Below are 27511 nucleotides of genomic sequence, written 5' to 3'. Positions count from 1 at the left end.
ATATGAACTAATATTAACTTTTTATATGCTTTGTATTGTTTAAATAATAACCAACTTCTGCCATTGGCCCATGTTTTCCTCTTGCCAATTTTTTAAATAAATTAATAATAGTAATTATAAACGTTACCCTTTCCCCATTTCTAGCAGTACTTGTTTATACCAGATCGACGTCATCTATTGTTATGTGTAATACATAACAAATAGAGATACAATAAAACTAGACGACGATCTCCTATCTTTACAACACTGTACATCTTCATTAAGTTTATTATAAATACGGCGATATTAATTATAATTTTTTTATGTCAGCTTCAACATGTATTGAAAGACAGGTTAATAAAAACACGTAACAATTACTTTATTTACATAATTTTTTTTAATAAGAGTACAGTACTATAACAATGAACGTATACAACGTTTATTGGCCGTAAAAAACACAGTGCTGAGTACTATTTACCAGGGAAGAGAGAAAAGACACTCTTCCCTCATCAGTACAATGTTAATTCTATATGCAGTCTCCTTATCAACAACAAATAACCATTACAACTTATATATTTCTGTGTCTACATCATTTTAGTCTAGCAGACGTACACTTAATCTATACGTACGACAGCACAACAGTGTACATGAAGATACTAAATAGTCTTGAAAAATGGTACAATCTACCACAACCATTAAAAAATGGTACATTGTTCCACAACCATTCACAAAGGATACACTGTACCACAACCATTCACAAATGGTACACTGTACCACAACCATTCACAAATGGTACATTGTGACACAACCATTCACAAATGGTACATTGTACCACAACCATTCACAAATGGTACATTGTGACACAACCATTCACAAATGGTACATTGTACCACAACCATTCACAAATGGTACACTGTACCACAACCATTCACAAATGGTACATTGTGACACAACCATTCACAAATCGCACACTGTCCCACAACCATTCACAAATGGTACACTGTACCACAACCATTCTTACCACATTGCAAACCCATGATTGTTTATTTTATTTTCTAATAAAAAAACTCCCAAAAATCTCCCCAACATGATCTAAAATTTGTCTGCAATTCCTTTCTTTGCTTAAGTTTACTATCGTCCCTTCTCGATGACGTTTTCTTAATTTACATTCTAACTCTCTACAGCTATATCTGTTACTTTCTCCCCTAGATTTCATCCCATATTTGCGATATCTTTATCAATTAGGATTTTCTGTAAAAGCTAGCAAGTACTGAAATACAGGATTGGTTCTGATCTAGCAAACAATTTCCACCAAAACCGAACTTAGAGAGTGGCTTACAATCCCAAGTGTGTTAGCATGCGTGTTTTTACATTCATTACTAACTTGTTTTCAGACCACAGAAAGAGTTTTACTCGAGTCACTATTGTATATTAAGGCAAACTCAGACAGTGTCGTACGACGAGGCTGGACGAGGCATCTTGTCGGGAGAAATTTAAACCTGTTTAAAGTTCTCGCACTGACCTAAAAACCATAGGACACTGTCTGAGTTGGGTTTTAAACAACCAATACATACTCGTTTTATGTAGTTGACAAATTAATTTTTAGTGCCTTGCAAAGTGATGTCTCTCCAACATCCGTTGATGTTCTTCGTGAATAGCAAGAACCTCATTCATGTGACCTGGAACTAAATGACCCGGTGCGATCAAATGCGGCGGCGGGTGACCTGCAGCAGATGGTGGTGGAGGAAGAGGACTGTATGGTAACGACGTGGGAGGCCCACTGGCTGGTTCATTTCCACGCATTACCATGTGATCAGGATGAAGATGGAGGTGTGTGTGCGAATGAGAGTGTGAATGGTGATGCGGTGTTGACCCAGGTCGATTCGCGGCAATCAACTGATCATTAATGGCCGCCATCTGCTCAGAGTGTAACCGTTCAGCAGTCAACCTATCCATCTGGCCAGGAGGTAAGCACGGATGCACTGCTGGATGTTTATCAATTGGATGCGCGAAATGTAAATATGGAGGTATGCCTGCAAGCTGATGCTGAGCAATAACCTGTTCCCCTGGATGGTGAATGGCGTAGGCCGGAATCGGTGTTCCGCCTCCGTAGAAACCTTCAAATCCTGGTTTCATTTCCCGGAATTCTCTATCACGTCGTTCTCGTAGTTCTAATTCGTGCCTGCGAAGCTCTCTTTCCTGATGTTCACGTATCTCTCGTTCTCGCATATCACGTTCTCTTAATTCACGTTCCCGTAACTCTCGCTCCACTAGATCAATCTGCGCTTCGCGGTTGGCGCCAAGATACATTGACTGCATCTGCATACGCATAATTGGGTCTGGTCCCACAAGGTTTGTGTAGTCTCTCTGCAATGGATGCCCTGGTGGTAGGCCGACATGAGGCCGTGCATACTCTCGCAGAGTGTGCAATGCAGGCATGTCATGTGGTGGATATTGTATGTGCGGTGAGCGATGCTGAGGTACGTAAGCATGAGGTGGGGGTGGCCCGCGCTGTAACCCGTACGATCCTGTGATCTGTGCATCTGCTGTAACATTGGCTGGTGGAGTTAAAGGTCTTGTCTGCAAAACAAAATCAAATATTGATAACAAAAATATTTATTAGCAGGTTTGCATTCAACAGTACTAAGAATTTAATAAACAAATAAATGACAGGAAAATTTGAAATAAAATTTGAACTTAAATCCCCCCAAAAAAAACACATCATTTATATTGCATTCTTTTTATGTTGCACACAGCGTCATCTACTGTTAGAGACACTGAACCACATAGAGTACTTACTGCTTGTTTTTCCTTCTCTTTTTCTTGTTCCTTCGTCTTCTTTTGTTCATCATTTTCTCTAGCCTCGGTTTCAGCTTTTCTTCTTAATGCTGCTTCCTTTCGCTTTTTTAACATTTCTGGCGATGCTGAGAAAACTAAGTCTGTTCGACTGCATGTAGTATGTCCACGAACCCAGTGACGAACGAATCTAAAAATACGTATTTAGAGTTCTTTTAAATAAATTTTACAAAGACTACTAAACTACATGGGCTGTATACAGAAAACATTTGATTATGAATACTGTAAAGTTCTTAAGCTCTGTCTACACTATCAAACTATATGATAAAAAAATGTGACCTGCCATATATATAGACACGATGACATCATATCAATACCATATTTGGGCAAATCACACTTTTTTTGTCAAACTAATTTAATAGTGTGACAGAGCTTAATACTGTATTCTAATTATCTCACAAAAACAACTTGAATAAAACGTGTTCGGCTTTTTTGGAGATTAAAGTTGAACACTGTGAGCCAAAAAAAACTCTCCCAATACCGGACACCTCTGGGCTGGCCAAATATGTCTGGTTTTCTGGAAAGTCTGGTATTCGGAAAGTGTTTTTAATGGTAAAAATGAATTTGGGATCTTTTGCACCTCAAGAAAAGTCTGGTATTGGGAGAGTTTTCAGTTTTCAGAGACAGTCCGGTATTGGGAGAGTTGACTGTATAACTAGAATGTAGAGGACAGATGCGACTACTAACCTTGTATTTTTAGAGGTTGACGTGTGTACCACTTGGTCGCCAATATATGGAATAGGTGACGGACCGGATCGGACAATGTTGTCATCACTATCGCTATCTTGATCATCATTGTCTTCCTCTTCGGTACAAAGATCAATGACCTCTCTCTTAACAACATCCCTGGGATGTGATGGCATCTCTTTCTTGATAACAACATCCCTAGAATTTGATGGCATTTCTTTTTTGATAACAACATCCCTAGAATGTGATGGCATCTCTTTTTTGATGACAACATCCCTAGAATGTGATGGCATTTCTTTCTTGATAACAACATCCCTAGGATGTGGTGAAAACTCCTTTTTAATGACGGGCGTTTCAATATTTTTACGCAAGTCCAAAACATTAGATTTACAGTCATGAATAGCACTGAGAGGTATTTCAACCGGAGGTATAATGGTACCTTCCGTCTTAACACTATGGACAAACGTATCGCGAGATTGTTTCACTTCGCCATAGTAGCGTTCATCATGTTTATACATTCTATTATTTGCATGCATGAGGGCGCTAGCATACCCATATGCGGACGCATAATCCTCTTTTGGTTCCTGTTTAACTATAACAGTTGCAGGGTATGACTTTGCCTCTAATGTAGGTTTATTATGACATATTGCACCTTTTTCAACCATTCTTTCAATTGCTTTGATACTATCTTCTTCAATTCGTTCTACAAATTTGTCCTCAAGTCTTCTTTCTAAATTTATCTTTTGTTCTACAGTTTCGTCAAGTTTTCTGTCTATTTTCACTTCTGACTTGTCCCGTATCATGGTATCCGTCCTCTTGTCTTCTTCTACTCTTCCTTCTAATTTACTCTCAGTTTGTTTATCAATGGCTTCTACTCTTCCTTCTAATTTACTCTCAGTTTGTTTATCAATGGTTTCTATTCTTCCTTCCAGCTTATTCTCAGTCCTTTGCTCGAGACTTTCTGTATTTTTGGGGTCAAAGGTACTTTTAACGATTTCTTCACTTAATGCACTTTCTTCAACTTGTTCTTTCGCAACAGAAGATTCTAATGTTTCTATCAGATCACTGTTAGTTTGTTCTTCTTCATCCACACTACCAATTGCATTTACTAAATTGTCATTTATCAAATTGTCATTTACTAAATTGTCATTTACAGAGTTGTCGTTTGTTAAATTGTCATTTGCTAGATTGTCCTTTACACTATTTTCTGTCTCTCCATTTTCAGGGTCCTCCTCAAGATCTCCAGGACTAGTTGATCTTGAGGCAGAAGTACTGCCCTCACTTGTTCCATCCTGTGGAGTAGACTCTTCACCAGCCTCTTCCACACCTGCATCTGATGCTTGCTCCGTTGTTTCATCTTGATCCTGAAATTATACAAATTTAGTTATGAAATAATTGATTTTTAGTAACTCTTTAACCTCTGAAACTGTAGTCTTTAATAATAGACTACATCAAGTTAACAGTAAGAGTAAAAGATTGTTGAAAAAACCTGTTATGTAATGTGCTGACAAAATAGAGTTAGCTTGGGTCAAGCCTTAAAAGCCTTAAAGCCTTTTCGTGGTTGAGCGTGGTTCCTAAATGAGCACAATAAAAGGAGTAAGCGCACCGCAAGTAATTTGATGATACCCTAAACTGTTGGTTGTAATTGGTCAATTCACTTGCGCTGTGTCTACGTTGTTGTGTCCAAATGGTAACCGATGGATCATTGTTGATTGCGATTGGTCAACTCACCTGTGTTGTCTTCGAGCGGGAACCAAGCTTTAACACCAGTTTTTAACACTTTTTTCTCTTAAAAATGTGAATGTGAAAAATAGTGTGCTTACCTCCATAGTATTGTCTTCCTCTTGTTCATTGATGCCAACTGATGTCCCACAGCTGTTCACACTCTCCTCTTCTTCTGGCTCTAGTTTAACAACCGTTGGGCTATCATAACCCTCAGTCTCCACCTAAACCAAAATAAGAAAAAAATGTTAACTTGGTGGTTAGGCTATCTGGGTTCAAATCCAGAATTTTTTCTCGAGGTTTATTTTGCACAAGCACCATTAGTTTGGAACCAGCTTTCACTCCATATCCATCTCACCTGTTTCAATAATTTTTGTTAGCGCTCTGAGACATCAGCACTTTATAAATATTTATTATTAAGACAAAGACATGTTTACGCATCTTCTGTTATCAGGATTGAACTTTAGGAAGAATTTAGGTATGATTATTATTGTTACTATATGGTAATTTGCCTGAACATATATATTTATATAAAAACAATTGTAGCACATATTTCTGTCATCAAGCATAATCTACAGATGTTTGTTCTTTAAACATATTTAAAAAAAAATAATTTCTACTAAATTTTTTAGATGTACCTTGCGTTTTTTACTTATAGACTTTGTACTGCCCTCACTTGACGTGCTGAGCGTGCTCGGTGAGCTTCGGTTGTACGTTTTCTTCTTACCAATACTTACAGGACTAGCATTATCACAATATTTATTTCGGCCGCTTCGTAAAGTTGAACTTTTCTGTATAAAATAATGACAAATAATTTATAGTAAGAAAAATATTACTATATATAAATATTTTAAAAATTTATTTCAATGCAAATCCAACAGCGATACCCATGTAATTCTCCTATAATGCTGAGATACTGAAGCTGCTTTGGTCTTTAGGACTTGAACCCAAGACCTTGGAATTTGTAAGCAAGCATGACAAAAATACCAACCTACAGTGTCACTACTTTATCAACTCACCAATTCACCATGACGACGAGCTCGTAATTTGTTCCTTAGCTCCAACGCCTCGTCATCCTTAACCGGTCTAAACATGAACGTTGGCGCTTCACGGGGCGTGGTGATTGGTGGTAACTGATCGTATCTCTTAAAATATAATCTGCAGTTGAAGCAGAGCAGCAGCTTATCTCTTCCGCCATGATGCCAATCTTTGGAATCTGCAAAGAATGAATAATAATATGGCGTATTGATGAGGCAAGAGGCATGGGTTCAAGAAATATCTTAGACCGTACTTACAACACCTATACTTCAGATTAACTGGAGGCTGTTCATCTGTGACATGACTTAAGCTCTGTCTACACTATCAAATTAGTTTTAAAAAAAAAAGTGTGATATGCTTAAATATGGTAGTGATATGACATCGTCATGTCCATATGGATGGGCACATCACATTTTTTTGTCACATAAAGTTTGATAGTGTAGATAGAGCTTTACTGTAGTAGTAGATAGACTGCCAACAAAAGTTGCAGACTAGGTTTAAAACTACTTTTCAAACTCCAATTTTGTGGAGAAGTTTTAGACGTATGTCTATACTACCTACTGGATCCATTAATGTTTTCTATCTGTATAAGACATGATCGACTACAAAGACGGTTATTGATTGGCCGAGCTCGCAAGCCTAAGCAAATTAGTTTGTCAAGAAGGTACACTGCAGTCTAACTTCTGGAATCTAGTTTTCTGCAGTTTTCACAATTTTGTCAACATTGGCAAACTTTGGAAACTTATCTGATCAAATAACATGGAGATTGCTTGACGTTGCAAACTAAAGTTTGTTAGTGTAGACTAGGCTTAACTAGCATGTTGTAATAATGTGATCACAAGATGTTTTAAACTCACTTGTTACAAAGCAGTGTCGGCATGCATACCCATAGTATTCTCCATCGTCCGACTCAAACTCATCCTCACTCGCAGAACTTAAGTCAACTGTAATTGAAAAAAATAAATAAAAACATTATAATATTATATTAAGATACAAGATAAATAAGAGAGCAACTAGACTTGCGTAATTGTTTGTGGCAACACATTTATTTTTCTAGACGCATCATCATCATCATTACGTAAGTGTTTGTGGCACTGTTTCATATTTAGCCCTAGTCACATCATTCACAATTACGTAATTCTGTGTGTGAACATTTTACGTTTAGTCCTAGACGCATCATCAGTCCGGCTGATGTTGTATCAATATTGCTCATAATAATAAATTGTTTAATTTTCAAGATGTAAGAAACATTACATTATAAAATAAAGAATAGACTATTGTTATAACTTACTGTATTCACTATTTGGGGGTCTATTAGCACGTAAAACTTTCATCCTTCTTAGCATACTCTGACGGCGCCCGCGTCGGTAGATTCGTTGATTAGCGGCTTCTGGAGTCTTTTTCCAATAATAGTAATATTCTACAAGTTCACACTGTTGACAAAGAAATCAAACAACAATAATCAAAGAACGACGATCAAAGAACAATAGTATTGTTAATCTGCACCGATTCGATAGAGAATGAGTGTGTTGGGATAATCACACCATTTTAAACTTGTAACCAAAAATAAATCCGCGATAACTTTTACTTTTAGTTTTAAAAGACAAATGATAATAAATGATGTCCGGAAGATCTAAATAAAGTTTATGAGATTCACAATTTCATAATGATACTGCAAATAAAATCACTTTTTTTAATTAAAAAAGAGATAATCAATCATTAGGAATTAGTTTCAGTTAAATTCTAAAGAGACCCAGGATGGCTTTCATTTTAAAATTTGAGAAAAATCTCTAAAGCTTTTCCTAATTGCTACCATTTCAAGCGCTCAATCAAAAAATATCTTTCGCTTTTTAAATTAAAAAAATATGTTAGCTTAGTTAAAATCAAACTGAATTAAAAAATGGAAATATAAATTGAGTTAAAATCTTGTTTATTTCCCAATCTGTAATACTATTCTCTAGAATTAAACCATATTTGGAATAACATGAACAAGTTGAAATATGGGTTTGTTTATTTTTACAAATTTGAAATTAGAAGCCAAAATTAAACTATCTTAGGATATAAGTATATACATCTGTTGATATCTAAGTTTTTTGTAATATTAATTAATTAAGGCTCATTAGAGACAATGAGATAATTGATAATCTTCTGAGTCTTTTTAATTGGCAGCTGACAGGAAAATGATTTTCTTATCTTTTAGCGTCACGTATCGTTCAACTATAAATAACTCGAGGAAGTCTCAGTAATCCTCGGCGACAGAGATGAGTTTTGAAAAATAAAGAAAATTGTTTTGACATGTTTTCGATTTTGTTTGACAATTACAATCTCTTGTAAATGGTAAAGTTTGTCATCTATTTAGTTTTGCTGCTTTTTGGTTGAAAGATCATCAACTAAAAAATAGGTTATGTAGCCCCAGGCTGTAATGCATCACTTTTGACAATTTCCATCTCAGACATTAGTTTGAAGGTTATCTACCCAAGGATAATAATAATGATTTTTAAATTGTATGTTTCATCATATCCATCCATATTAATCAAGGCTATTACAGAAATGTTTTTTTAATTGGTCCAAGTTAATGTACCAAATGGTACAAGGGTTTCAGAAAATGCTAGGCCTATGGGATCACGACTATATCATGTGGTCTTGGCATGATAGTAACCTAATTGAGTTGTGTAAATGTTAGGGGTGGGCTTAACGTTTAGGAGATAGACTTGGAACAATGTACTACTACAGTAACTGCAGTAGAATGATTTTGATGTCACTGGGCATATTAAAGTTAAAAAATAAAAAAATATTTAAGTTACAACAATATAATTAAAAGTAAAATAAACTCACTGTTTGTTTACTGGGTATTAGTTCTTTTCTTATTCTAAAGAAATTCTTTCCAAATTGTCGAAGACCTTTCACAAACAATTTCTGTAATAAGAAAACAAAATATGTAAATGTATTATACATTTTCTAAGTTTTATTGGAAACTAAGGAACTCAGGTCTCTGCGGGTCCATGGCAACCACAGTAAAGAGCCTACCATTATCAGGACACTAAAGAAATGATGTCTACGCATTTCAAATGTATCAAGTGTTTGGGACAATGATGTTTATGAGACCAACAAAGAAAGAGGCAATGAGAGTATAGTGTCTTACCACTGATATAAGCAGTATGGAGACATGTCTCGATCCCTTACCTCTAATGTACCCTACATTATGCCATATCACTCTCACTAAATAGTTATTTTAGGCAATAACTGTCAAATCAAATAATTTTTATTCCATAAAAATAAAAAGTTATGGGTTAGGGTTACATTAGTATACATTTTTTGATGATCAAATAAAAATCTTCCTAAATACTTTATAAACACGTTAAACATAATGTAGTAAACTGTAGTAGTAGAATAAATTTTACAACATGGACCTTTAAAATAAAGTAATCTTGATGTAACATTTATAATACTAGGTATCATATCCTATATTATGGATGCATTATAAAGTAGTACACTATTCTACACACATTTATCAAGTGTTTAGAATATCTTATAATAATAGTACAATAATGCAATTACTCTATCTAATATTCTTGTATCAGTATCTGAAATACTATCTGCTACAGCTTTATTTTTAAGTCTAAATTTTAGCAATATTTGGAAAAAATAAATATTGAATGCTTTTTAAATTTTGAGATAAAAATAGTATTTTAATTTTATTGCTTTTACTTACTACTGTATTTTACAATTTTATTTTATATTTTATATATTGAATGTCTTATAGTAGTTATTCTATAGTCACATTTTGTTTCTTTAAAATTTGTTTATGGAATAATTAAGTATTACAGTTTACTGCAGCGACTGTTTGATAAACATCTTCATTGAAACAAACTAACATAATAATGTTACTGCAGTAAAAATTCAGTTACTGCAGTAGAATACTTAAAGTAATAATTAACAATTTACCTAAAGTAAAATATCTCACTTTAAATTGATATTAATAATGTATGGTTCAACCGAAACATTATTAGATATTAGAAATAAAAACCACCATAAAAAGATTATGGCATCAAAGAGTATTTTGATGGCTTAATTTATTAGTGTGATTATTTTCAAAATTCAACATTTGAATGAAGGGCTTAAAATATTGAAGTTCAATATTAAACAGAAATAGTGTATCATCTACTTGAAGACAAGAAAAATGAAGATTAAATATTAATCAGACGTTGAATAATCACTTCCGCAGAAAAAAAAAATGTTTTCACAAATAAAAAATAACAAAATATATGGTTAAATTAAAATCAATCAAAAACCTATTGACTGGCTTGCCAATTTAACTATTTTTTTTGCTTTATTATATGATATTAAAATGGCATATTCAACAACAATTTTGTTACAGCCTGGGGGACAATACATCTTTAATAAAGGCTTCTTTTGAACTCCTAAATGTTAAAAATTAATAATAATTATTTTTATTGTATAGGCACTGTCTCGCTGTATCAACATGTCAAGTTTTCATTAGCTTTATTTTTAATGTCCCTAATGTTTAATTCCCTTAATTTTTGCAATCAATTTAATCTAGCAATTATACACACTCAAAATATTGTTGTTCATAAAATAAACAGCTCACATAATTCAAAGTATCAATAACTGAAATATTACCCACCCATGGTATTATTATATTATTCCAGCAGGTATTACTATGTATGGCTTAATATTTTATAACGACTTAAATATTCATTAAACGAACAGGTTATAATCATGAATAAAAGTAAAAGGAGATATTGATATGAAATCATCATGTACATATATGGGCACATCACATTTTTTTGTCACATAAAGTTTGATAGTGTAGACAGAGCTTAATAGACAAAATCAGAGCCCTCGTGAGAATTCTCACAGCTGCTGTTCGTCAGCCATTAAGGGCACAATGGGTTGTCATCATCAAATACTAGTAAATTGTATGAATTAGCTGTATTTGTTGTACATACTGCTTGATTGATTTGTTTGTTCTTTTGTGAAGATTAACCAATAGCAATATTTTATAGTATTAAACAATATATGATAGGCAATAACATCAAAAGGATTCCTATTAAAGTATATTGGTAAAATACATTGAAAGCAAAATGGTTGGCCATTTCAAGTATTACTTCAATTTTTTTTTTACTAATGTATTGTAAACTAAATGTAACCTGTAAACAGGAGGCGAATATTCAACCCATTACAACAGCAAAGAGACATCAATTTAGGGACATCAGGAGACAAAACAGTTATTTTGATATTTATATCACACAACGATCATTCAAGATGTTCAGATGAAAAGACCACTAAAGGTTTTAAGAGAACTCAAAAGATACTGAAAAATTCCTCTTTATATTGGTCTTAAAAGTCTTAAAAGGAAGTGATAAAAGTATGTGACCTATTAACCTATCTACAGAATGGGACATTAATTATGGGGCATCCAGTGGACCAGACCACTAACTAAAAATATCTAGGTGCAAAGACCACTCAAGATTTGAAGAAACAAACTTAAAAGGTACTTACTGTCTCTTCCTCGGTCCATTTCTTGTCAACTGACTTTGGGACTGGGTCTTTGATCAATGCTTGTAATGCCTTACTTGTTTGGTAGTCATAGTGGTGAAGCTGTTGACACAATAACAATAAATAATAACTAGACATGAAACTCGTCACTTTGACGAGTTAGTTATCCGCACCACGACAAACGCCACGTGCACGTCATACGTTGGAATATTGCACACAGATAAAGATTATGACAAGAACTGAAGAATATGATATGCTGTTAGTGCTGAATTCTGTCAATTTTGTGTCATATAGTATATACATGCAAACAGTATAAGCTGTATACATATTACATACAGTGTAGAATAGGTGAAATTACGGGACCCGCCATTTATTCCAATTTTTAACATGGCGACGGTATCAAAATGAAACACTTAGATAGCAATTTCAGAAGGAAATTATCTCAGGAACAACATATTAACGTGTAGAAGAAATTTGAATACGTAAAATATAGATGCGCACCCTTTTAAATGTGATGAACTATTACGCAAAATATGAAAATACGACTTTTTTTATTCAACTGGCCATATGATGACGTCACAACATCCGATTGGCAAAATGTTTACATGAATTCGTATCTACAATCCAATAGCTTCCAGAAAACGTTTTAATCGTGATTATCACATTTTATTCTTACGAGCTATTACAGATTAAAATTTACTGTAAAGATGAAATTAATGACCCACGTAATTAAAATTTTTAGGCATGATGACGTCATAAAAATTAAAATATTTTTATCTCATGCTAAAGAAAGTTGATTGACCTACACAATATATAAATGTAGGAGAAAAAGGAATACAGATAAGCGTGATGCGCTCCATTGAATGTGATGAGCAATAACGAAAGAGACAAAAATCCTATATTTTACATTCGTGTGGCCATACGATGACGTCACAATGTTTTTTTAGCCTTATTGATGCATGATCCGATATCTACAACTCATCAACTTCTAGATTTTGTAATAAAAATAAACGGTTAACGGTTTACTTTAGAAACTATGACTGTTTAAAAAAAGACATAATTTTGACGATTTTTTAAGCTTTTTCATAAAAAACGCGCACGAATTGTCTAATTCAACGTGTTCGTATGGCGTTATTTAAACTGGAAAAGGTCTAAATTGTTTTCAAAATTACTAGGAAAGGCTTGAAAAATATAATTCAAGAGAAAAAAATATGTTTTTAACGCTACGTGCGCACCGCGCGCGTAAAAAATTGCGCGCCCGTGGGAATTTTTGACATGCTCAAAATGACAAGAAACGTGTAAAAAGTTCATTAGAAATTAATTTTGCGCATTTTGAAATTTTAAATGCGCGTGCGCGCGTAACTTCTTGTGAAACATGCCATTTTTAATCCGTAGAAAGTTTGCCCCTGATATGACTTAAATTTTGTCAAAGTGTCAATACTAAATGACTTTTGGTTTTTAATCTATGATCAATCATTGAAATTCATAAAATTGCGCGTAAGTCACGTTGCGCAACTATGACATCATTCAAAAATAGGAGGTGCACAACTTCACGTAAATGCCCATATGTTGTCAAAGTTATGAAATGTTATGTTTACACATTTTAGAGGAACACGACTCACAAAAAGGAAGGAAGGAAAGAAGAATAATACAGAAAAAAAATATTGATCTCATACAATAACAAGGAGTTATCCGCTTGGTATACCAAGCGGATAACTAATAAACTTTGTTTTAGCAATATAAAAAGCCATATACACACAAAAAAAAGTTTTTTGTTTACATTAAGCTCTGTCTACACTATCAAACATTATGTCACAAAAAATGATGTGATGTACTCATATATGGACATGATGATGTCATATCACTACCATATTTAAGCATATCACTACCAAATTTGGGCACATCACACTTTTTTTGTCAAACTAGTTTGATAGTGTAGACAGAATAAATGATGTTATGTACTGTGTGTTGAAATGGATGGTTTATGTAGCTATGAAGTATATATGCTTTGGTTAATTTGGATAAGCTGGGCACAATTTTAGTGTAGGAAATAACCTGTGAATTGCAGCCTCTAATTGGACTGAATTATGCACAATTAACTAAGTTTAGGTCACTCACAATATTTAAAGCATTAATGGTTGTAATATCCTTAGACGCAGCATCACAACCTTCCTCAGGTGAACCGCCGTCACACATGCCTACAAACGCCGCCATGCTTCTTGCAGCTCGTAAGTACATCAGTAAATTCACGTCCTCTATATGCGTTTTCCACGTCAGCTCCTCTTTCTCCGTTGTTGTTTGGCCGGTTGGTTTCGGCTTACATCGGTATAACGGTAGCACGGCCTGGTGACTTGGACCGATTTTAATTTCTCCTTGGGTGCTAGCAAGACGTCTGTGACAAACAATAAAACACTATTAATAATAGTTTTTTGTTTGTTTTTTTTTTTATATATTTAGGCAAATTGCCAAGGATAACCATAACTCATAAATGTGACAAAACATATACACAAGATGCTCTACATAAAGAAAGTCTTATTACAAGTCTTTGGGTGTGGAATTGTAAATTGTAATTAGAACAAATTCTGACACTCACTTCATTAAAAGTTGAAAAAAAATATTAAGAAAATGCTGTTTTAATGTTACTTTTTATTTCAGAAATATTCTGGGTTCTTTGTTTGAGACAAGTAAATTTAACGTAACATTTCGTAATTTTGAAATGTTTTAAACACTTACCTAGTTTCTGGGTTATATCCAAGAATGTAAAAGAAACAATTGCGATCAGCTTCAAAATCTTTTGCACTGTGGATGTCATTGTAATGCTTCACAGTACATTTACCCCTATGGAAAAATGGAACAGGCAAGTTAAAACCAATTGTTATACATCAGTCCTTTTGGTTCAATATTAAAAACGTTATTTCCAGTAATTTACTGTTATGTTTACTACGGAAGTTAAAAATGGAATAAGAATTTAATTTAATACCACTCGATGTAGGAAATCATTTGTCCACAACTCTATTCCAACACAACATTCCAAAGTTTGTTTACTTGTTTACTACTGTATATAGTTTTAATGTATTGTATTGATATTCTTAATGTTTTATATATTGTATGTGTTTTTAAGCATCAAGGAAAACCAATTTCATGTTCGTGTTCATGACAATAAAGATTTATCTTATCTTATCTTCTACATAGTCGTAACTGTATAAATTTAAGTGTAGTGTAATGTTGTAGTTATATTATCAAAGACTACTATATTTATTAAAAGATCGCAGACAATTTGGAAATTGGAGACAACTCTGGGATATATTGTTCCCTTGGGTTGTCAAAACTTGAATTTATATTATTTATTAATTTTACTCAAGGCAACAGTTTCCAAGTAATGTGTTTTATAAAAGGATCTTGTCATAAAAAGTGTATGACTTAACTGTACCTTAATAAACACACAGTGTAAGTCTCAGGCGTGTCAGATATAAACAGCTCATGGTTCTTACCTTTATAGTAAACACACAGTGTAAGTCTCGGGCGTGTCAGATATAAACAGCTCACGGTTCTTACCTTAGTAAACACACAGTGTAAGTCTCAGGCGTGTCAGATATAAACAGCTCACGGTTCTTACCTTAATAAACACACAGTGTAAGTCTCGGGCGTGTCAGATATAAACAGCTCACAGTTCTTACCTTAGTAAACACACAGTGTAAGTCTCGGGCGTGTCAGATAAAAACAGCTCACGGTTCTTACCTTAATAAACACACAGTGTAAGTCTCAGGCGTGTCAGATATAAACAGCTCACGGTTCTTACCTTAGTAAACACACAGTGTACGTTTCGGGCGTGTCTGATATAAACAGCTCACGGTTCTTCACCACAGGATCAGTGATAATAAGATCAAAACCAGAATCTGAAAGAACACATAATGAATAATAAGATTTATAGTAATGACAGGTGACATACCTAATTTGCATATTTGCTACATTTATGCATCATTAATTCTAAAATTTGTAAATGATACTCTCTGATAGTACCTTTTAAACATGTATCCACATGTGTACAAAATTCATGGTCATGAATTATTAAGATACCAATTTCATAGAAAAAAAAAATCATTCTTTTTTTAATTTTTATAACAAAAAAAAGCTAATTTGCATAATTACTGAATACTATGTACTATACATTTTGCAAGTTGTTCTTTTGTTGGAATAAAGAGGTCACACTCTAACTTCAATAAAATCAAGTTCTTACTATTTTCTGAGTGTCGATCTTGAACCAGCAGCTGATAAACTGTCTCTGGTACTTCAACGTGGCGATAGTACCACTTGGCTATCAAAATCACATTCTCACGTTTACTCTAAGAATCAAAAGACAAAATCTTAAAGCTCTGTCTACACTATCAAAATCACTGATATGCCCAAATATGGTAATGATATGGCATATGGTAGTAATATGACATCATCATGTCCATATACAGGCACATCACATTTTTTTGTCACATAAAGTTTGATAGTGTGGACAGAGCTTTAGTAATTTTATGCATTGTTTATAATAATCACATTTTAGAGCTTTTAGTAAAAATAATGTTTGTGAAACTTCTCTTTCATAGTTAAACATTTGGATTATACAACTCACACATCACCACATTAGTGTCCAGAAAGACATTCACTTTTATTTTTTAAAGGAACCATAGAGATATTATAGTGTAATAATATCTCTACGAAGGAACCAACGGCTAATGAAAGTGGATTTTAATTACCACCACTCTGTATTATAAATCAACTCTTCTCAGCACAATAATTACAAATAAAAAAAGGAAATACTTTATAACCAATAATCAAGTTCTATTACAATTTAAACTAAACACCAACAATAGGATCAGAACAAACAAAGACATTTGCACAAGACTAAAGTCAATGATACATTTAGCCTTCAAAAGAACAAAGAGCTAATAGAAGAACCTGACGCAATGATTGGCATGCATTGTAACGGGTATCTATCACATTTCCACATAAATCCGCTAATTGTACACTCTTTACAACATGTCAACTGGTATTACTGTAGGCTGGTAGAAATTATTGTACATTGAAAGGACTGCTAAAAAGATTAAATCCGCTAATTGCATTGTATTGCTGTGGATTGAGAATGATACAATGCGCTTTATACTGTGTAATTGACATTGACCAAATTTAGGAAATAGTTGAGGCAGAAAAAACCAATGACTAAGAAATCTAAATGATTATGTAAGTTTTAAAGCATAGTAAAATCAATTGTGATTTTATTTATTTTATTTTATTTCAACAATATTTTATGAGGGTGGTCCATCCAGCATCAGCTGATCATTAGGGACCCTCAAACAATACAAACAGTAAATACAAAATAAACTATAAAAACACAAAATTAACAAAGATATAAAAAATAAATATATATATATATATAAATATACAGTAGGCCTACAATGAAAGAAGGAAAAAAAGAAATAAAATCAGAGAGAGAGAAACAGGTGTTTTTTCAAAAGAGATTGAAAAGAGAAGAAATAGAAAGAGTTACGAATGCTTTGAATAGTAATCATAAAGATAAAGATTTCTCAATAATATTATTACCATACCCCCATATTAAAAAGTTTTTTTTTTTGCATTTTTTAACATTAACAATGAAGAATTTTATGAAAAAGTCACTACAGTAAAAGGTCTTTCATCAATATTTAATTTTCGAATTGAGTGGTGTATACCCGCGTGGAGTGTCATGAAAACGAACACTGTCATTCTATTGGATTTTCCGGCGCCGGAACCGTGCCGGAACAGGTGTGAAAGACCCTTAAAGCTTGCTTAAATAATTGCATTTTAAACAGGTTTTAAATGCAGTAACTGCAGTAGAATAAACAGATGTAAAAAAAAACTATGATTATTGAGATGTAATGTAAATAAACAGCTTCCTGTTAAGATCTACAAACTATCTGTCTTAGTTTTTTGATCGAACCTTTGATTACTAGTCAAAGGCCAGGCACCGTATTTAATAACCAGTCCACAGCTGAATAAATACTAAAGTTATAAATGTTCATGTTGTAGTTGACATCAGCATGTTTTATTATTAAATCTGTGATACTAGCGTTTATCATGCCACATCTATCTATTGAGGTAATTACACCTGATAGCTATCAGAGTGGGGAGTCCTTTCAACATGTATCAAAATGCTACGTTTAGGCTGCTACGAATAAAATTGGTTCTGTTTTCAGTTACACTCCTGTTAATACACACCCCACAGTGTGCTATCAACATCCTAAATCGACGGCCAATGTTCACCCAAGCGTAACGACCTCGGCCGATTTTAGTCTTGAAAAAGGAAAACGAACTAGTAAACTAGACAAACAGGATAGTAATGTAAAGTGGATACATCTGTTCGAAGAAAAAACTAAAAATAACTATAATCTGTCAAAGTGATATAAATGTTACCGTAGACAAAGTATAGTTTTATAAAGAATAATGATAGGATACAATACATGTATTGTAACAAAATACTCATATTACTGAGATTAAGTTTTGCTGTTTTTACAAGAAAATTGTATTTAAGTATAAAATAACACAAATATAAATCTACACTCTGGCCATGTTGTGACACAAAGGCTGGACAAATACCAAAATCTAATTAACTAGCATCTGTATAATAAATGTTGATTTTAGAAAAATATGTGCTTAATAATTCTTTGTTTAGTAACTGAAATTCTAACTAGAACCTAACATTACAACAAGGAATTAGTTATTATAACACACCTGACAATATTCGGACAATTTCATTGGTTAATTACGCGTTGATGTCATTCGGCATTACCTCTACCTAACGGAATAGTGATATCTAATCGTTGGAGCACTGCTTTTTTGAATGGCCTAGCTTCCCAGCCTAGCATTCTGCTTCATTCTGCTCAACATAGAAATAGTGCGAGGAGCTTGATCTCCTCAAACTAGACAAGTCAGATAAGCCTACAGTACTTTATTTAGATCAAACACTAGAATCATTCCTCATGTTGAGATGAACCCTTGGATTAGAGCTTCAATAATTAACTTGATAACAGCCTTGCTAAGTTAGTAATTAACTAATCAACTACTTAACTTTCTAATCAAGTACTTAACCTACCACTTTAAACTCTTGGATGGTTCCAATAAAATATGGAAGATCTGCTCTCTGACTGTCAATGAATACACTATCTGAAAAACACAATAAGAACAAAATAGTTACTTACTCCAGAAATAAACAGTACAATGAACACATTGTTTGAAACAGAAATCATTTGTTGTTATTAAACAGCATTACATGCAATGCACTCAATACTGGAACAATCAAACAAAAATTAAGGAAAACATTTTTTTATATTTATTCAATAATAAATGCAAGTAAATTTTCAGAACCTTCTGGTTGAATTCAATTTTGACAAAATACACTGTAACCTCATTTTTGTTTAATGTGTTAATGGCTACTGTAGACCTACAGTACTGTAAGCCTACAACCACTAGAAAAGTATGTATTTTGTTCTATGCTTATAAAGTAATACTGACGTACACCATCTTTAATTATAGCATTATAAGTACTACTACCGGTACAATTTATTGCTTCTTGCTTTGGGAGAACTGCTCTCTAAGTGTTATTATTATTCAATTATTATTTAGAAATAACTGAAATACATAACTCAAAAAATGAATAACAAACTACTGCTATTATTTCAATTGATCTTATTGAACACGATGATGATTAAATGAAGTATGGTGCTGCTGGATACTCTGTGGAATTGTCTTAGCAATGAACGCCTTGGGTCGGTATTAACGGCACGCATTTAGCGTTTAGATGGGCTTTGTGATGGCTCTTCTTAAGTGCTCAAAACAAATTAAAATGTGTATACTACGGTCATTATGATAAATAGATGCACTAGAAGAAAGTAGTCAAAATGATAACTATTACAATGTCTACAGAATACATAAAATAAATTATATTTTAAAATAATATAAAATAACTGTTTCCTTTAAATTCCTATTTTATGCATATTTTTTTTAATAGCCTTTTTCAAAAACCTGGAAAAAATCTGCAATCAGTGTGCATACAGCTTTAAACGGTTGAAAGAAAAACCGCTACAAAATACATATTAAGAATCAAACTATTTCCTATACAACCTCAAGGGAAAGAACAGAAGACATGTAGTGTTTTGAACATGAACGCAATCCCATCAGGACAAGATGTTAACGCAAAATAATATTTTGTATAAATCAATATTTTGTTTATATATTTGATACGCATCCAACAGCAAGTAACTTGCTAATTACACGATGGATAAACTATTTTTATAATGTATCATGAATGCTTATAAACTAAGTCTCTTTTGAGGCTTAGGGAGTGGAGTTGAAAGAGTCGTGAGTTACAACCCTGGCACTAGGTCAGGATTGAACTCTGGACCTTGGGATTGGAAGGCATGATATGATGAGATCAATCAATTTTACAATCCAAATTATTTTATTTCACTCTACAAACCGCCACAAATATTGAATAAAGTTGTAAGGCTCTGAACTAAAACATATTTAGACATTATCTTTTGTAAAGAGTTTACATAATAGCGATATTTATTTATTTATTATTTAAACTTTGATTCAAGGGTAGCTCTAACAGCTGTACAGCAGTAGAGCTGACTTGAAGAGGTAGTGACAATTTTTCTTCTAAAAATACTGTGTTACCAGTTTAAATTTAAAATTATTGTAAGTGTTTCACTAGAATATTGCAAATATTTTGTAATGGAATTAAGCTGTTTTAATGTTGATTTGAAATTGATAGTTGAATCACATTATAGTGTCATTACTACTGTACTACATTTTTAGGTTATTAAGTACTGTACACTTTTTTTCGAAATATTTTTTTTTTTCATAATAATCCTTAAATCGGACAATTTCTGTAGATTATTCATCCATAATTTGATTAGAACTAAAAACACTTCAACAAGAACTTGGCCTTGTCTTAAGCAGAAAAAAACAACATTTTGAGCATGTTCAACGCTATAGTATTCTTATTGAATTAGGCTGATCTTCCTGTAGGCCTCACTATGGTTGTCAGTTTATATTAACACCTTTGAACTGTTCAATTTAAATACCAATACATTGGCTTCCAACAGTCAGGTATGCTACAGCAACAATTTGCTGGTATTTAATAAAGTCACCAGTAAAATGCTATAAATTTGAAGAATTATACTGTTGAACTTGTAACCAAGACAATTCAATGCAGTAAAACTTTATTATCTCAAACTTCGAGAAAATTCACATCATTATAAGATTTTATCGTGCTTTCGTAACGTGATATACAGTAAATACTTGATTGGATCATTTGAAAATATTGACGATATAATCCCCTAATAAAGCAGCCCATACAGGGCTTGTTGTTGTCATACAGTTTCAATATACCATGGAGGAGTCTAGAAGAATACACTTTATTGTCACAAAATACTGTAAACTATGTATAAAATATGGGACTCGGCTCTTTGTTAAGCTCTTTCTACACTATCAAACTAGCTAGACTTGACAAAAAAAGTGTGATGTGCCCAAATATGGTAGTGATATGCCCAAATATGGTAGTGATATGGCATCACAATGTCCGTAAATGGGCACCTCACATTTTTTTGTCACATAAAGTTTGATAGTGTAGACAGCTTAACAATAATTAAAACATCCATGAAAACACAAAAACACAACTGTATAAAAAATGTACAATTAGGAAAGGATTAAAAAACACTGAACATCAAAATTGTTGATTGTCATACAGGACAACACAGTACAGTAGGCGTGACCCTTGTAAGCCTCTGTACAACAGTACTTAGTGAAAATAAATAATATGGCTTTAAGAAGATGCAAGGTGCTTGAAAAAGCACACGGAGTAATTTAAGCGATAGAGACAGGAAGTTATCATTGAATGAATAGCGTAATAGAGGCTGACTGTCCGCAGCAGAAGGAAGGAGTTAAATACTACAACGTCGTTAATAAACGCAAACAGGAAGATGTTTCAACAAAAGATGCTAATTTTAAACAGATCAATAACAATGTGCAAACTGTCCATAAACAATCATTTAATAATCAAACTGCTAATTGTTGAAATGCTAAGTGTTCCTTGTTATGTTTCACTTATAATTTATAAATTATTCTATTAACTTTAAATTCTTTACAATAATTATTATTGTAAAGAATTTCAGTTAATCAATAATTATGTTTCAAAAATGAATTTTTAATACTTTTTATTTATTTATTTTTTTTATTTCATACGCATCCAACAGCGAGTAACTCACCAATTACTGGATGGATAAACTATTTTTATAATTTAGTGTGCTTATAAACTAAGTCTCTTTTGAGGCTTACAGTAGGGAGTGGAGTTGAAAGAGTTGTGAGTTACAACCCTGGCACTACAGTACGTCAGGATTGAACCCTGTTTCTTGTTACGTTTCACTTATAATTGTAGTTTATTAACAACATTTAAAGCATTTTTTTAAACATAATAATTATTCTATAAACTTTAAATTCTTTACAATAATAATTATTGTAAATAATTTAAGTTAATGAATAGTTATGTTTCAAAAATGAATTTTTAATACTGTATGATATTTTTATTTATTATTTTTTAAAATTTTATAAGCATCCAACAGTGAGTAACCTAATTACAGGATGGATAAACTTTTTAATAATTTTGGATGGTTTATAATAATTAACACAGAAAAAAAACAATTATTTGAAAAAGAAAAGCTTAACATTTGTTCATAATTGGTATATAGTGTAATACTGTATTTTTAATACTAATAGTTTCATACAAATTGAATTTAGAAATGTACAGAAAGCAGATAGTGATGCTTGGGGAAAGTTGCTAACCAGCTAACCTGTTAAAAATTATATCAGAGCTGATTTATTTTCCCCATTAGCAGCTTAGGGAGTCTCCTGGGAATTGTAGGCAAGTTGACTCAAATTGCAGTAAAACTGAAGTAAAGCTGATTTACAATATATAGTATACAGTAAATGCTGATAATATTAGAAAAATTAAAATTTATAGTCTTAAAATAGCAAGCAATTGTACAGACATTACAAATAGTGTAATTAACATCATTAGGTAAAATAAAATACAATCCACAATTGAATTATTTGTAATGAATTTCTTCTGGATTATAATAATTATATATTTTTTTAAATACTGGCGAAAAATCCAGTAATAAAAACATTACTATACAGTACTCTGCATGTAGCCTTTACATTTACAGTACTGTTGTACATTCAATTTATTTGGGAATATTTATTATTTCATTAAATGGTTCTTTGTGTACTGTACAGTACTGTACAACACATAGAGCCCCAAAATGCTGTGAAAACAAGTGAAAAAGAAGACCTAGGAAGAAAGATGAATGTCAGCACCGAAACTGAAGTATGGGGATACGCCCTCATCGCTAACCACAACTATAGACTTGTCAGCAATACTCATACTCAATTTGAGACAGTACACTGTTCTTAAGTCTTAATTAAATAAAACACTTAAAAACTTAAATAATGTACATCCGAAATGATAACACACATGATTGTGTTTATTTACAATGCATAATCCTGAACCATGCAGGTAAATTGTAGAAGGGACAAAGTCCAATAAATTACACCATGGAGCAATTATTCATACAACACAGTAATAACATAATTGACTGTGTAATAACAATTACCTCCATTAGTGATAAACTCAGCTGTAGATTAGATGTTTGTAAATAGATAAATAGATTTGTAAGATTTTAAATACAAATACACTTTGATTGTTCAGTGGATTATGATTACCTTGACTACACATTCAAATTAATGGGCATGTTTAACAACGCTGTATAATTAATGTTTGCCCCATGTTTTACGATTTCTTACAATCATACAGCGGCATATTTCGCCAACTCAGCATGTTTTGTCACAACTGTGGCTCTCCCACTGGGACACGGAGGAAACCCCTCAATTTATCACCATAGCAACTCAATCAACGCCTATAATTCTTGTGAGTCACCTGTGTGTAACTGTAAGCTGTAATTGCAAGCCCTCTTTTCTATTCTGTAGTTTTGAAAATCACAGGGAGGTACTGTACAGTATCCATTGGGAAAGACTCCCCAAATGCTGGATGACAAAGCCTAGGCTAAAGGCTGGATGACAAAGGCTAAAGGCTTGATGACAAAGCCTAGGCTCAAGTTAATTGCTGGTCCATATTAATTAATAACACACTTCCAGGAAACGCATCAATTGATATCCCTCACATTCCATTTCGGTTGCATCCAAAAAAATGTTTATTTGTTATAACTGTATACTGTAATAAAGACAGTACAGGACAGTAGTAACAGTACTTGTATAAAGTGATTGTACAGAGGTTGTGCATTAATATTGTGTAATGTAATAATAATTTACACTGTGTATAAAATGTACTGTATGTTCCAGTACAGTACTCTTAAAATTTGAAAACACATGATAATTTATCACTCAGTACTCTATTATTATTGCACTTTATATGCCTACTATATGCCTACAGTAATTGTGCATTATAGTAGCCGAATTAATAATGCATTGTAAACATTATGAATGTTGCATTTTGACATTCATGATTAAAGTCTATGCAAAGATGGAAATTAGATATTAAGAACTTGACGCAATTTACTGTCTTCTCTCTCACCGCCGTCGTCGTCTTCGCAACTAGCCAGTAATCTTATCCACATCATCGTTGAATACTTAATTGCTATCGATGTAAAGCTGCATCGTTTCTTTCATGCAGTTTAACACTTTGACGCATCAAATAAACCTTGTTAATGTTTATTGATACGTCCATATCAACTGTTAATTATGCATGCAGGACTGTGTGCATGTCTCGATTGTACTGTAGCACCGGCCCATGTCATGTGCAAATGACTCTGCAGCACCAAACCTACAGTATGTTGTCTTTTGTTTTAGCAAATTGTCACCACCACTACTGCACTGTAAGCTCATCATTAAAAACCATTACAATAGTACAGTTGTGTATTAGTAGTAGTATACAGGAGTACAGTATACAGGAGTACAGTATAGTAGTTTTGGACCAGAAAAATACCATGGTGTTGAGGAAAACAGACTACAGTACAGTACTTACTTACAATACATTGGCAAGCAAAATGGCAGGGAAATTCAATTCAACTTTATTAATTATCAGTACTGTACATATAATGAAACATAAATAAAGAGAAAGAAATACAAAGCATTATGCGACACATTGAAAGGCTAATAAAAAGCACACCAGGTTTAGCATTGTACTGTTGATAGATTGTTTATATAAAGTTAAGTGGAATTTATCAGGACTTACAGTACAGCACTTCAATTTTCAAAAAAATCATACATAAATTAAACAATAAAATGTTGATCTTTAAATCATCATGATTAAAACAGGTGCTAAAATATGATTGAAAAATCATGATAAATATTGAATGAAATGATAATATTGTAAGAAACCAATATTTAATTTCTTTTTTTTGCACTGAATTTTAATTCTTTTATTGAATGTATTCGAAATGTTATCAAGTAGAGTACCAATACTGTAATAAACACACGTCCACGCATAATCAAAATACAGTATAAAATACATGCAAAAAATGTTGTCTTATAAACAATCTACAGTACAATGCTAAACCTGATACTGTCCAAATCATCAACTATACATTTGGGAAAAGGTAATTGCAATATAAACATCAATTTGGTACTAATTATCCTCTTTAATATTGTCATTATTTAAAAATCCTAAAATACAAAGGAATAAGACTGACTACTTAGCATATTGAAAATTTTAATTTAGATGAAAGTGAGTGAATTAATGTGATTGTGAAATGGACGTCGTTACATCAGCATTGGATGCACGCACTACTCAAAACTGCCTCATTAAATAAAGGTACGCATATCAGCGCTATAAAGATTGCCTATTTATCTCTCTTTCACACAGGCAGCTGCGTAAATTAGCTCGCAGCTTTACAACCTCATTTCCGTAAAGGTCAAGAGGTCATGTTCTGAATAAGTGCTTACAGTACAGTACATACATTTGAAATGTAATAACAAATTAAAGTTAAATGTAAAGAAAACAATATAGATAATTTAATTGTACATTTTATATAAAATTATAAATGAATATTTAATATATTTCTATGTGTAATAAATTTTGATGTATTATTATTTAAAATATGCATTTTTTTATAAAATAAAAGTGGGTGAAATCCCCACAAAAAAGGAAGAAAAAATGTAAATACAAAATAATACAGTACACGCATTTAAAAAATAACAAAGATTGTTTTACAAGACTGGATAGTATCAGTACTATAATCTATAATTAATAATAACCTTACCTCCAACATTATACTTGGTTCCATCGATCCCTGTATACGTGACAATCACACCCTTCACATTTTTCGTGGTTCTTGAACCTTCCGTTCCCAGATTGAATGCTTTTTCTTCCGGTTTTTCTAACGGACGTTTTCGTTTCGATGCGGAGAGGTCTTGCATTTCTTGGGGCTCACTCATGCTTGTCGTTACGATCAATCAACAAGCAAATAAATATTAAATAATGTTTGTGTTACAGAACACATTTTGGTTTATGGAAACATTCTGAAGTTTATGTAGTGTAACACATTAGCAAGAACATTATCTGTCTATTGTTCTTGTCAGAAAAGCAAGTATCTCAAGAATTTCGGACTTTCTATGAGTTTTGTAGAAAAATAAAAGTCCGCACAGTTGAAAATGAAATAGTTTATGGCAGCAGGTTTCACCTGTTTAAAAGAGACAATAGATAGTTTAATATTTTAAAACTGATATATCGTCAATGATGAACATGAATAATTGTAGAGATATCAAATTTCATTTCAAATCATATTGAATTGAATAAATTCTCTGTAAAAATAAATCATCGGTAATTAATAATCTTGGTCATTACAGTACAGTAATTATTAAAACATTTACATAATTATTATTAATTTTTAGAGGAATAGCCTACAGTAGCCAAGCCTACATACAACTAAATGTGTTAATAGTTAATTTAGGTGGCTGGGTGGGTGGCCTGTTGTTCTGTTTTAACTAGCTCTCTAGGGAGGCTAGGTCTACTACTAGCTAGGCCTAGGCTAGTTAAATTGTCTTTTAAAAATTTGACATAGGCCTACATTCATTTTTATATTTTTTAGCCTCTAACTAGCAAGCTAGGCCGAATGGAGTACCATGCAATCTGTTCATTCAATGTATTTGAAAGGTTAAATTGAATCAGATCATCACAATCCTCTCTGCATCATCCCCCCTCTGGGCCTGGCTTACTAAAGGTGGTGAGTGTGACTCGAGCCAACCACCAGCAGAGCAGCAGTGTGTCGGGGAGAGAGAGCCAGAGATGACACAAAGCATGAACCGTGAGTAAAACTAAAGGGATACAGGACCAAATATCATGCCGGAAAAACACACGAGGATGTACAATATATAAAGCATAAACTCACTTAATTGTATTATCAACCATTATAAATCCATAAGATGATAATAATGAATATTTTAGGTATAAATACACTGGTGTTCCAACAAAGTAAACTTCGCCGATGTGTGCATCGGCGTAATATGACCCTTTCGGTGACCTGATAACCTCGGCGTTAACCAGACGTTAAAATGAAATATCGCTGGAGATGAACGCCTACAAAACAGGTTTTTTTTTTTTTTTTTTTAA

At 32.9% G+C, this 27511-nt stretch overlaps 1 protein-coding gene across 1 annotated transcript; it reads right to left on the bottom strand.

Moving 5' to 3' along the window:
• Positions 1-230: 230 nt before the first annotated feature.
• On the bottom strand, positions 231-27386 carry LOC144834870 (uncharacterized). Its single transcript, XM_078689840.1, has 17 exons — positions 27291-27386; positions 26163-26582; positions 18920-18990; positions 16040-16145; positions 15602-15698; positions 14536-14640; positions 13921-14194; positions 11806-11904; positions 9118-9198; positions 7574-7715; positions 7140-7226; positions 6264-6460; positions 5883-6035; positions 5346-5468; positions 3523-4886; positions 2779-2965; positions 231-2559 (listed from the first exon to the last, which is right to left on the bottom strand). Exons 2-17 carry the CDS (start codon positions 26335-26337, stop codon positions 1582-1584), a joined length of 4239 nt encoding a protein of 1412 aa, XP_078545966.1. The 5' UTR covers positions 26338-26582; positions 27291-27386; the 3' UTR covers positions 231-1581.
• Positions 27387-27511: the final 125 nt, after the last annotated feature.

The sequence above is a fragment of the Antedon bifida genome, chromosome 2 (genome assembly GCF_963402885.1).
Source record: "Antedon bifida chromosome 2, ecAntBifi1.1, whole genome shotgun sequence".
NCBI lineage: Eukaryota > Metazoa > Echinodermata > Crinoidea > Comatulida > Antedonidae > Antedon > Antedon bifida.
The sequence above is the reverse complement of the archived record's forward strand: the minus strand, read 5'-3'. Positions and strand labels throughout refer to the sequence as shown.

Excerpts from the sequence above, each read along its gene's own strand:
- LOC144834870 (XM_078689840.1), bottom strand. The coding sequence starts at position 26,337 with ATGAGTGAGCCCCAAGAAATGCAAGACCTCTCCGCATCGAAACGAAAA. Across the intron at positions 18,991-26,162 it reads AACCAAGTATAATGTTGGAG|ATAGTGTATTCATTGACAGT; the intron begins GTAAGGTTATTA and ends TGTGTTTTTCAG. Across the intron at positions 14,641-15,601 it reads TACACTGTGTGTTTACTAAG|GGGTAAATGTACTGTGAAGC; the intron begins GTAAGAACCGTG and ends ATTTTTCCATAG.